General features: G+C 43.9%; 1 protein-coding gene across 1 annotated transcript; it reads left to right on the forward strand.

Moving 5' to 3' along the window:
* Positions 1 to 44: 44 nt before the first annotated feature.
* On the forward strand, positions 45 to 10,616 carry TMEM11 (transmembrane protein 11). Its single transcript, XM_072982807.2, has 2 exons — positions 45 to 519; positions 9,658 to 10,616. Exons 1-2 carry the CDS (start codon positions 443 to 445, stop codon positions 10,172 to 10,174), a joined length of 594 nt encoding a protein of 197 aa, XP_072838908.1. The 5' UTR covers positions 45 to 442; the 3' UTR covers positions 10,175 to 10,616.
* The last annotated feature ends 2,143 nt before the right edge of the window (positions 10,617 to 12,759 follow it).

Raw genomic sequence — 12,759 nt, forward strand, 5'->3', positions numbered from 1 at the left:
GGAGCCCTCCCCTCCCAAGCACCGCCCCTTCCGCAAAGCCTTTCGGGGGTTGTGGTCCCAGCGCCCAGCGGGACGCTTTCCCGCCTTTCCCCCACCCCTCACACCCCCTTTTCCCCTCAACTCTCCAGAGCAGGCCTCTCCCTTCCCCCCCTCCGCCCCTCCGCCCACGCCCCTGGGACTACATCTCCCGTCAGGCCTCGGGCCCGCCCCGCCAGTCCTTTTTTTCCTCTCCCGCTTGTTCTTGTCTCCTCAGTCCCCTTTCTTTGCTGAGCCTCCCCTTCTCCCCCCCCCGCCGCTCCGCGCGCGCTCTCCCCTCCCTCCCTCCCTCCTTTCCCCCCCCCCTCCAACCGTTACTTTTTGGCGGAGGCCTTTGCGGCGGCGCGAGCCTCCCTCTTCCCCTCCCAGGCGCTCTTCTCTCCCTCGCCCTTCCTCCGTGTCCAAGATGGCGGCGTGGGGAAGGAGGCGCGCGGGCCCCGGCAGCTCCAGCGGTGGGGCCTCCGCGGCCGGCCCCCGGGAGAGGTGAGTGGAGGAGGAGGAGGAGGAGGCCCCGGCGCTTCCCCTCAAGGGCCGCCGGACCGACGGCTCCCTTTCCCCCTTTCCCCCTCGCTCTTTGGGGCTAGGCCTCGGAGGCCCTGAGGGGGAAACAAAGCGTGTGTGTGTGGGGGGGGTGACAAAGTGGGGGGGAAGCTCTCAAGGCGCTAGTCCTCAGTGGCCTTTCGGGTTGTGGGGAAGGGGTGAGGGAGGGAAGAGGGGGACAATACGAACAAGCCTTGAGGGGAAATAGGGTGGAGGACAAAGGGGGGGGGGAGCCGTCAAGGCGCTAGTCCTCAGTGGCCTTTCAGGTTGTGGGGGAGTGGTGAGGAAGAGGGGGGCAATAAGAACAAGCCTTGAGGGGAAATAGAGAGGGTGGAAGGTTTGGGCAGCGGGCCCCTGAGGGGGAGAGGCAAGGCAGTGTGGGGAACTGAAGGGGTGGTTGGTGGTGTGCAAATGACGTGCTTGCTGCTATTCCCCCCCCCACCCCCATTTCATCAAGTTCCAGAAAGGACCTCGTTAGTCTTTGCTGAGAAAAACCTTTGAAGGGGGTGTGGGTGGGTGCAGATGGATTTTGCCCTGTCTTGAAGCCCAGGCTGGAAGGACGAGGGGATTGAGGGCGGTGGTGGTGGGGGGATGTTGCTGTCTTTAGCATTTCCGTGAAATTGAGGACGTGGCGGACACAGAATGCTTTGGAGAATGATTTAAATCCATGTTATTGCAAGAGCTGCATCAGGTAATGCCAAGCGCTGTGGAGGCCCACGAAGGAGTAGGGTCAGGATGGGATTTCACGGTTGGAGGGGTCAGCAGGGAGGGTCCTGGGCAGGAGGAGAAGGAATTGGGGTCGCGTTGGTCGGGTGAGGGATTGAGTCCAGAGGAGAAGAAAGGAAGATCATGAAGGTGGAGGGCAGGAAAGGGATGCAAAGGGAGGGTGGGGGGTGTTATAACAGTTGGCAATCGGGTGCCCTGTGTGAGAGAGAAGGGCGTAGGTCCAAATAGAACTTGTTATATAGGGCAGCAGTGGGTGGGAGGTGCAGGAAATGGAGGTCCAGAGGCTGTTGAAGTGGTTGCTCCAAAGGCATTTGCTTGTGGAGTTTGTGCCTTCCTGAATGGAGGGCAGAGTCCGGCTCTTGCCTCCATGGCACACGTTTTGGGTTCAGAGAGAAAACAGTGCAGCTTGGCCAAGTGTTTTGTGTGTGTGTGTGTGTGAGAGAGAGAATCACCCCTGCTGCTGCAAGAAAGAGTGGCCTTGGGCAGTGGCAAGAAAGGGAAGGTCACTCCAGATTGGCCCTTGGCATGGAGGAGACTTTCACCCTTCCCAGATGTTAGGCCCAGAGTTTGGCTCAGCCTGGGGCTCAAAATGTCCTTGGATGCTCTTAAAAATCTATTTTTGAAGACGGCAAATAGTCCCCCAAAGTCCTTTGAAAGTGACCTCTTGGTGCACAGCTGTTAGTGCTGGTTGAGTGATTTGTGTTTTTTAGGGTGTTGATGCATTGTTCTGGATTTGGTGCACTTGGGAGCTGGTGTTGAATTAATCCAGGGGCTGTTGCGGGCTTTGGCATTTTCCGTCCTCTGGCTGCTTGCTTTGCTTCTGTGGACAAAGGAATGAAGTGGTGGAACTCATCTCCGAAGTTCTGTGGCAGTATTTCAGCTGGCTCCATTTAAATGTCTTAAAACCTTTGGAGGTCAAGTGCTGTAATTCATTCCTTTGAATTTTAAACTTTCTTACATCATCTTAAACATTAGTCATTAGAACTTTTACCTGGCAGTTGCCATTTTTAACTTTTATTCTACTGCACAGTTACAGAGTTTCCAGTAAGCAGCCCTGATTTTTATTGTGGTTCATTTCATTTCTCACTTTGAGGACAGAACAAGGACTTCTTAAATATCTAGAATTAGGTTTTGAACACTGAAGAAAAGTGGCATTGTTTTGAAATATAGATTTGAGACCTTTGAAATAAACACTTTGAAGTGTATGTACAAATAGTTGCCTCTTGAGAAAGAACAGTTGAAATGCGTTTTCAAGATCAAAATGAATTTAAAACTGTCAAATTGCCATAAGAAGAATGTTACTCAGAGTAAGTGAAATATCTGAAAATGGTTCTGTGATCTTTTAAAGCATATGGAAAACTGAGCTGTCTAAGAGGAAGAATGTGTAGACACTTATGTGTTCAAGGGGCTCCCCCCTCAGAACATTTAATTTTAGAAATTGATGCATTTGGCTGTTGTTTAAAATACTCAGTGTGGATAGAAAATGAAAGATACAGGTACCTAAATTGTGTAAACGGTTACAAATAATCATTGGATTGCATATCTTGGGTTTTGACTATGATTGGTTCTAAATTGGCAGTAGGCACAATTAAGATTAAAGCTATTTGCCCAGGCATACAGTGTTTTCCCCAAAATAAGACCTAACCTGAAAATAAACCCTAGTAGGATTTTTCAGGATGCTTTTAATATAAGCCCTACCCCAAAAATAAGCCCTAGTTAAGTGGAGCTCCTCCCTCCACCGTTGTGGAGCAACCAAAAGATGGCATGACTTTGAATAGATGTTGATTGTTGTACATGAAAAAAAAATCCCCTGAAAATAAGCCCTAATGTGTTTTTGGAGCAAAAATTAATATAACACCCTGTCTTATTTTCAGGGAAACAGGGTAAATATTTAGAAGAACATGAAAGTGAATACTTTGGCTAATAATAGTTGGGTATTGTTTTCAGCACTATTTCCATGTAGCTGACATAGGCCTGGTGTGCTCTGTTCCATGGGGTCACTAAGAGTCGGACACGACTAAACAACAACAACATAGGAGCCACCCTGTGTTATTCATCATCAAGTTCCCTTTGATGTACGTCAACCCTATGAATGACTATCTCTAGTATGACCTGGCCCCAATAGCCCTGCTCAGTTCTTGAGAACTCATGTCTGTGGCTTCCTTTTGGGAGTCCATCTCACATTGGGTCTTCCTCTTTTCCAGCTGCCTCCCACCTTTCCCAGCATCATTGTCTTTTCCAGTCTTGCTTTCTCATGATGTGCCCAAAGTAGGACAGCCTCAGTGTCAACACCTTTGCCTCCAGAGATAGTTCGGGCTTTATTTCATCCAGGACCCACTTGTTTGTCTTTCTGACAGCCCAGGGTATCCATGAAGCTCTCCTCCAGCACCACATTTTGAATATGAATTAATGGTTTTCTGTCATCTTTTTTTACTGTCCACCTTCATACCTGCACGTGATGACCAGAACTTGGCCTTTATCTGCTTGTTCAGATGGTTGTCCCTGATTTATTCCACCAGTAGAATTGATGAGTAAATGCACAGAATAAAGATTGACAGGTTTATTAACAGATTCATTGGCAGAATGAAGAAACTGGCATACCTGACAAATGGAAATTTGAGAGAACTATTAAAGGTATCCAGGTATTTGCATGTCCTTTTCCCTTCAGGGTGCTTTAGATTCCAGTCATGCACATAGTTATTTGGGAGTAAGCCTCAATGAATACAGTAGGACTTCCCCCCCCCCCCCCAAGAAAGCATGTGTAGGATTGTGTTTTAATGAAGCACACATGAAAACCTATCAGCCTTTCCCCCAGAGGTACTAAAATGCTACAGCTGAATGATGTTTTTGCAGCCACAGTGATCATAACCTTGAAGAACAGAATGCTGTTTGCTCTTGCGGAGGAAGCACATTCTAGCTGCTGCAAGAAGGTACAGGAATGTCCTTGCAACCGTTGGATCTTGAAATTATCCCATCAGATCTGCATGTTTTGTCCGTAGTTTGAACAGCTTGTAGTTTTGATTGAATCAAACATTATGGGTGAAATCCTGTTCCATAGCTGTGAGAGTATATAATGCAAATCTGCGGAAGTGTTAGAGGAAGTCATGGCAGGATAGAAGTAATATCCATGAAATTCTTCTTTAAATGTTCTGGGCAACAGTTGCATTGTGAGCCTTGTGATCTGTTGCACAATTGTGCAATCTTAGCTGCCTGGGTGTAAGGCCTGGCACACTTCCAGAGGTGTAAATTTACCTTATATCACCTTGAAGGGGATTTCAATCACTGTCTCTACACAAGCTAATGTGTCGTTAGTAGTGTACATCCAAAGCCTAAACAGGTTTGGTCAGAAGTCTTAAATCTCAATTAAGTGGTGACATAATGGCAGTGAAGGTGGCTATGAGTTTTTAATCAAGAAAAGACCTGGTCCATTTCTTGGCTTTGACCATGAACTCACTAAATTGCACCTTATACCATGGTAGTAGGATACTAAGGATCTGCTTTATACAGTGTTGGAAGCTTGTCTATAGAGTGCATTTAGTTTATCTGAAACCATATATTCAGAAAAATAAAATGTCTGGCCAGGAAAAAAAAGGAAGGTATTATTTCTAAAAATGACAGTGAGGTGGGGCCTTCCACATGTATAATTTATTCTGAATAATCTCCAAGATGCCATAGTTGTGCCTATAGCCCTTTACTTGTGTGATACACCAATTATTCACTCATTAATTGTGAACCTTCAAGTTGGGTAAGCTTCACAATAGCCGTCCTTTATTTGGCTCTGGACGTAGGGCTTCTGCATGCTAAGTGAAATTTTACTGTGCCAGTTCACATTTATTGCTCTGTTCTTCACTCTGTTGTTTTCCCTTCATGTGCATGCGATTTCTGTCTCCCTCAGTCTTTCTTTGAGCATAGCTTTGCATGCCAGCACTGATATTAATGGGCTGACAATGGCAGACTATGGCTCAGTGGCTCTGGGAAAATTTTTCTTGCTGCTCTCAGCACTGATCTTCTGTTCCCATGCTATTGTTGTAGTTCGGAGCTTTCTCAGAGAGTATTGTCAAGCCCACACTGGTTTGATGACAGTGAATTCTTCAGCCACAGCTAATGCTGAAACATTCTGTATGGAGCACAATAGGATTTGAGCCTGGTTTTTCAGACAGAGAGAACAGTCCATTTGTATGCGTGTTTGATTGGTTCAGGCAGTGCAGTCCCATCTAAAAAGGTTGGTTACAGCTCAGTCGTGAGTGAGACAAGCAGATGTAAACTGTCAGTGCTGTAGAACTGTTGGAATGTAATGACATTCCAAAGTTCACGGAATTCCTCTGAAAAGCCTTTTTTTTAAAAAAATGCACCATGTGACATTAACCTTGAAAGTCACCAGTAATAGCTTGGAAGGGAGTTTTCGTCTCTTCTAAGAGTCACAGGAATCCATTGTTTTTTTGTTTGTTTACTTGTTTGTTTTACTCTCAGTTGCTGTTCATTAGAATAAATCTGTCTTATTATCTAAATCGTGCATTGACAAAAAGTGGATCTAAACATCATTTAACAATGGTTGTGTGTACCAAAATATAATGATGGTATTTGTACAGAATGTATATGTAGATATTAGTGCTTCTTGTTGTGCTCATGGTGGTGCCTTGACCTTGGAACACCCTTCCTGGAGATGTAATTGGCATCTTTAATTGTTTCGGGGGGTCTGTGATGACTGAATTTTATTTTTCTTGAGTTCTTAAGGGAATGGGATGTGCTGTTTTTAAAATGCCCCCCTTAATTAATACAACATGTATTATTATGTGTTTTAATTTTACATTGTAAGCCACTTTGAATGGGGAAAAGGAGGTTAAAAAATAAAAATAGGATTAGGAACTTGATAGATTTCCTTCTAGATGAGAAAGCATATAAAATTCAAAGTAACCATTAAAAAGGCAACCCTCAGAATTAGAAAAGAAAGCCAGCTTCACTATTTTCATTCTGTTTTCTAGGTTTATTGTTGCTGCTTTTAATGTTTTTGTTTTTGTTTTCTACTATATGTCTACTGCAACTTTTAATGTACGTTTTTATTTTTGCTTTCTACTTTATTTATTTATTTATTTATTGGACTTATATGTGTTGTTGTTACTTGCCCAGAGTAGTGCCTCAAAGCTAATGGGAGCAGGATACAAAATGAATAAATAAATACATTTATTCCCTTTTATTGTTATGGAGCAAAATGGCTTCAGACCAATACCCTGTAGCTTCCACTTGTGATGATAAAAATTTGCCCTGGTCAGTTAATTAAAGCTTTGCATCTTCTGTGTGAGCATGCATATACAGTGGTGCCTCGCTTAGCGATGTTAATCCATGCAGCAAAAATCGCTGCTATGCGATTTCATCGCTAAGCAATTTTTAAAAGCCCATAGAAACGCATTAAAACGCATTTAATGCGTTCCTATGGGCTTAAAAACTCACCTTATGAGAAAATCTTCCATAGGTGCGGCCATTTTCGGTGCCTCTAAAGCGAGGCAAAACAGTGGGTGCCCATTTTGTTTACCTGCGGCCATTTTGGAACTGCCGATCAGCTGTGCGAAAATGGGGCCTTTGCAATGATCTCTTCCCCGCGATCATGGCAAAGCCCCTGCTGATCAGCTGTATGAAAATAGGGGCTTTGCGATGATCGCTTCCCCGCGATCATCGCAAAGTGAATTTTCCCCATAGGGGCCATCGCAAAGCGATCCTTCTTGCGATGGCAAAAAGTCCATCGCAAAGCGATTTTGTCGTAAAACGGAGCAGTCGCTATGCGAGGCACCACTGTACATGGTCAAAGGTTGAAGAGAGGAGAACATTTAGATTTTTCAGATCAGTCCATTTATAATTCACCAAGAATTATTCTAACTCAGTGTGTGTGTGCGCACGCTTGGCACACTTGTGTGTATGCTAGCAAGTAAGGTTTGCCGTCTTAGCTGCTGCTCAATATTCTCTTCCATCTCTAGCTAGGGGGATTGGGGTTGTGAAGAGGTCATGAAATTCCCCGAGTCAACAAGCTGGTGTGTTTGTAGGTTTTTTATGTTCTTTGCTTGATACCTTGTCTGTGGATAATATGTATGAGATTTAGTTCTCTGGAAACTGTGGACTGTTTGAGGAAGCCATGGGCAAAAGTGGCGTCTTAAAATTGCCCAGGAGGATGTTGTAGGGAAGTGAATATCTTCTTGTCTGTTTCTCTTTACATTTCTTGAGATTTGCATCCTGCTGTGCTGAGAAGAGAGGGTTGGGTGTTTATTTTTGTTCTTGCCATTCTGGTAAAGTTCACACCCTTCCTCTCAGTGTTATTGAGCCATACATTATTCCAGATGGATTCTGAACATGAACACACGTGCACACACATTGTCCCAAGTACCACCATTAGAAGGGTTTCTTCAGTCTCCAATTAGAACGACAGCAGAATAGGTTTGCAATATCTCTGCATAAAAGATTTTGTTCACAGTTGCTGCTTTGTTCAATAAAAAACTCCAAAGTGAGGGTGGTGGGGGAGCCATTCTTTGCATCTTGATATCTCTTTGAAAATACACATGCACACCCACTTGCTCCATTGTTTGCAGAGTCAGATAAACAATAGTGACCATCAGCTCTTGATATTGTGTCAAAATTGGCTGATAGCCACTTAGCAGTGAGTTTTCCTGGCTTCCCAGGACAGAAAGTGGGGAGTCCTTCAGCTATCTCTGAAGCATCTTAATATTTCAGTCCTGTGTACGTAATCACTTATTGTTCTCAAACCTGAGACCTGCTTGTGATGATGTCGGACAGCTGTATCCTTGGCCTGAGGTCATCCGTAAATATATTTTGTGGTTAACAGGGTTCCCAACTTTGCCTCATCTTCTTCCCTGTTGGGATATAGTTGTTTAGATATTGCACATGGGAATAAGTCTCACAGAAAATGTGTGGGTCCAAATTTATTTATTTTATTTGTACCTGCCCATCTGGTCCTACGACCACTCTAGGCGGCTTGATATTGCCGGATATTGGGCTAGTCACAGTCTCACAGGCTGACCCTGTTTTTAGCTTTAAATGTTGTCTTTTAAAAATGTAAGCTGTTTTGGGTTCTTTTAAAAGAGAAAAGTGGGGTAAATATATTTTAAATAAATAAATAAAATGGATTGGCAACAGTTGATGACAGGATGAAGACGGTGGAGCCATGTACACAGCTTGAGTTTGTTGAAGGGAGGGTGGGAAATAGATGCAATTAATAATATGGAGCAGTAAACTGGAAATGACCTCTTCCCATAAACGTAGAGCAGTTGATTATATCTTGTGTTTTGGGAATTGTATCTCATCACATAAAGTGTACATGTTTTAAACTCAGTACAGTTCTTCTCTGGCCAACTGGTCTCTGTCAACTTCCTACCTATTAAATAAGTAGAATAATTGTTTTTTTTAAAATGAACTATACGCTAAGCGTAGTGAGGGAATGCAATATTTGCAGCCATCTCTAATATACCAGTGAACAGAGCACAGAAAAAACTCTCTGCCTGTAGGCAGTCTTCCTTACTATGTCTTAAAAGCAAAGAGCCACAAAGTCCATAAAATAGTAAGTAATTTTGGAATTAAATAGGAAGGCACTATTGATGTCAGATTTGGTGGGGAGAAAGTCTGAATTTCTTAGGGCCAGCGTCGTAAGAGAGACAGAACAATATTTTTGTTCCTGTCTCATAAGAGATGAAGATGATAAACATAATCTTAGAATTGCAGAGCTAGAAGGGACCTTATGGATCATGAAGTCCAGCCCTGGTCAAGGAGACCCAGTGGGGAATCGAGCTCCCAACCTCTGGCTCTGTAGCTAGATACTTAAACCAGTGAGCTATCCAGCAGTTTTAATTGTGACTATAATAACAGTGGGTGTGGTAGTCCTAAGTAATGGGAGGTCATGTTGTTCAAGTTTTTCTCCTTCCTGCTTTTTTGTTTACCATTTGTGAATAACCAGATCACCTGTCTTTCCAGCTTTGCTAAACAAGCACCATATGTTTATTTGTTTATTCATTTATTTTGCAACCTTGCTAATTTCCAGTGAGAATGTTGATTGCTCATGGTGTAAATTTTAAAAAGTGATTTTTTCTGACAATTTAAATTTTAAAAAAGCAATGTTTTTGATTTAAATAATGATTTAAATCAATTTGATTTTTTTAAAAAAAACCCAGTGATTTCTAACCACCCTGTCTGCCACCCTTTCTGCCCTATCCTGATTACATAGGTCCCCCACCCGCAAACCTTTAAAAAAACAAAAAAGCATGAGATGAATGCAAAAGACGGGTTTTGCAGAGAAGGTGAACAGAGGGGATGGCCTGTTCACACAACCCCATAACTCTCTGTCTCTCCTTCTACCAGGGTCACCTTGTCGGCCACAGACTGTTACATTGTTCATGAAATCTACAATGGGGAGAATGCTCAGGACCAGTTTGAGTATGAGCTGGAACAAGCCTTGGAGGCCCAGTACAAATACATTGTGATCGAGCCGACGCGCATTGGAGACGAGACGGCCCGCTGGATCACCGTGGGGAACTGCCTGCACAAGACCACCGTGCTGGCGGGGACCGCCTGCCTCTTCAGCCCGCTGGCCCTTCCCGTAGATTATTCCCATTACATCTCCTTGCCGGCCGGTGTGCTGAGCATAGCCTGCTGCACCCTCTATGGGATCTCTTGGCAATTCGACCCCTGCTGCAAGTACCAAGTGGAGTATAACGCTTATAAACTTTCTCGTCTGCCCCTGCATACGCTCACCTCCTCCACGCCGGTAGTGCTGGTGAGGAAGGATGACCTGCACAGAAAGAGACTGCATAACACGATAGCACTCGCTGCCCTGGTGTACTGTGTAAAGAAGATTTATGAACTCTACGCTGTATGATTGCTGCAGGGGGGAATAAGGGGGGGACGACCCCTGCAAAGACAAAAAGCATACTAAGACTCCCACAGTAACATTTAACTTTTTTCCTCTTGAAGTGGCAGTGCCTGGGAAGCAGTTTGGTTTTTCCAGATGTTTTTTTTCTTTTTTGTTATTTTTAAAATACAGCATTGGTGCATCAAGGTTTTTTTCTTTCCTTTTTTTGGCCCCGGGTTCTTTCTTTCTTACACCTCTGATATGGATCTGCAGTGAAATGGAAAGCTGTGGGAGCTGAAATCAGGAATGGAATGTCAACGAAAGGCAATGAAAACAGGAGAGGGGGAGGAAGTGTTAGCTCTTTTTTTTTTTTTTTTTGGAAGAAACTTTTAAGTATACTGTCTAATTGTATTCTACAGAACCAGCTCAAAAGTTATCACTGACCATTCATTAAAGGATGAGAATTTCACATTGTTTGCTTTATTTTTTGGTTCCAGAGTTGCTGGTCAAGGAGGAGGGATAATTTATGAGGAGGGCTGCAGTTCTAAGATCAGTTATAATTTTGAGAGGCATTGTAAGTAGGCCGCTAGAAAGACTGTCCTGATACCCCACCTCCCTGAACAAGAGTAAAGGTGCATTGCCTTCTTTAATGTTGTGGGTTCAATGCCCTTGTTTCCCCCCAAAAGTTTTCCATTTTTCTATTGTTGTTTATACTTGAATGTAAGAAAATAAGCCATGCCCCTTTTGATGGGGTTTGCCAAGAGTTCAGTGATTGTTGAAATGGAGAAAAGTTTAAGAAACATTGCAAGAGTTACACTGAGCAGTAGGTAAGTGGGCCCATTGGTGTTGAGTGCTGCATAGGGGGGAAATGGGCCGTCACGTGCTCATGGACCACATCTCCTGCCAGCTCCCACCTCTGGCTGTTCTATCAAGAGCTGGTGGGAGCGGCAGTGCAAAATCTGAAGAGCCACATGTTGTCTGTTCAGCCTGGTGGAATAATTCTCCATGGCACGTGAACGTGCTTGAATCAAATAGTTGTTACAATGAGTTTGGCCGTCCTGTGAAAAATTCTTTCACGTGGCACTTTTCATTATGTCCTGTAGCAGGTTAGGTTTGCGGGTGCTATTTGTGAATAGAGTCCCAGTTGTTTTCAGCTCTGAACACCCAAACCCAGTGAATCATGTGCTGTTTGAACGTTTCCAGACAACATGAGGGAGCTCTGTTCATTTTTCCTCTGTTTTTCTACCACAGATGTTACAAGCAAGCAAATGAATTCCCCTGAATTGCCACCGCTTGTCACTTCTTCCTTCCTTTTCTAAGCTGTTTGGAGCTGGGAGCGCTTCTATATTTTCTGAAGGAGAAAAAAAAAAGGATAAGCAATGTGGACCTAACTACAAAATTTGGCTTGAGTTGTTCCTATTCATGTGTGCTGATTTACCTGAACTGCTGCTGAGCTCTCACTGCACAGAAAACAAAAATCCATTCTTTAGTTCTCCCCTACCGTTCTCACATCTACTCCTCCTTATATTGCATCCCATAGGTTGTGCCTTTCTCTCTTCTCACACTATGTAGAATGAATTGGGAGGTTGAGGGAGAGCTGCCTTTGAGATGCATTTATTTCTGTGTTGCTATGTGCAGAAGTTGCCTTTCACTTTTAATTTTAGTTTAATCACCCAGTTTTTAGCTGACGAACCTTAAAATAACTTTAGCAACCCCCGCCTTTTTTTGACAAGGCTTTTGCCTGGGATCTGACTTTCTTTAGTGCAGGATTTGAACCCGAGGATGGAAATGGGTGATCTGGACTCTGCCTCTATACAGGTATGTTTCCTTGCTTAACATGGTAGCTGCAACCTGACCTTTGTGCTATGAAGAGAGTTGGCCTTGAAATGGCATCTCTCTCAAGGCCAGAGGCGGAACACGAGGCTATCTTTAGCCCCTGAGATGTTGTACAGCACGCAGGGAGCTTGCTGTCAGTCCTGTTCAGTAGGTCAGTTTGACTTAAGGCTTGTCATCTGGTAGCTTTTTTGGTGAGAAGGCTCCTGATGCCATCATTCTAGGGACACAGATTCCGTTGTTTTGTTCTCGTGCAGTAAATGGAAGACAAAATTATTCTTGTTGTGAGACAATGACGATTTGGGGCAGTGGTTGCTGCAGATTTTTTTTAATTGTTTTAATTTTGTGTGCAACGCTTGAAGCTGCTGTTAAATGGATGTTTAAAACATGTAAGTATTGGATAGTCTGTTTGCCACATTTGAGCAAAACAGACACATTCAGGCTAGCAGAAGGAAAGCGCTGGTGATATCACTCTCGTCCTGGAGGTGGAAACTCTTAGGGTTGTGGTAAATTCTTGGTAGGCCTTCCTTGTGTCGAGACATCGTGTCTGGCCAAGAAATGCAACATTGGTGAGAGTTCTTCGCATCACTACATCCCTGAAAAGACATTGTGCCGCTTCTCCTTCAATGGATTTTCCCTCCAAATTTTATCTTTTTGTTGGCAGGAAGCAGCAGAAAGGGAAACTAGGGATGGTTTCAAACAAACAAAAAAAATTGTATCCCTGTCTCCTTCCTACGAATAAAAACACTGTCTGAAAGCAGCCATCATATCGGCTGCAT

The sequence above is a fragment of the Pogona vitticeps genome, chromosome 13 (assembly GCF_051106095.1).
Source record: "Pogona vitticeps strain Pit_001003342236 chromosome 13, PviZW2.1, whole genome shotgun sequence".
NCBI lineage: Eukaryota > Metazoa > Chordata > Lepidosauria > Squamata > Agamidae > Pogona > Pogona vitticeps.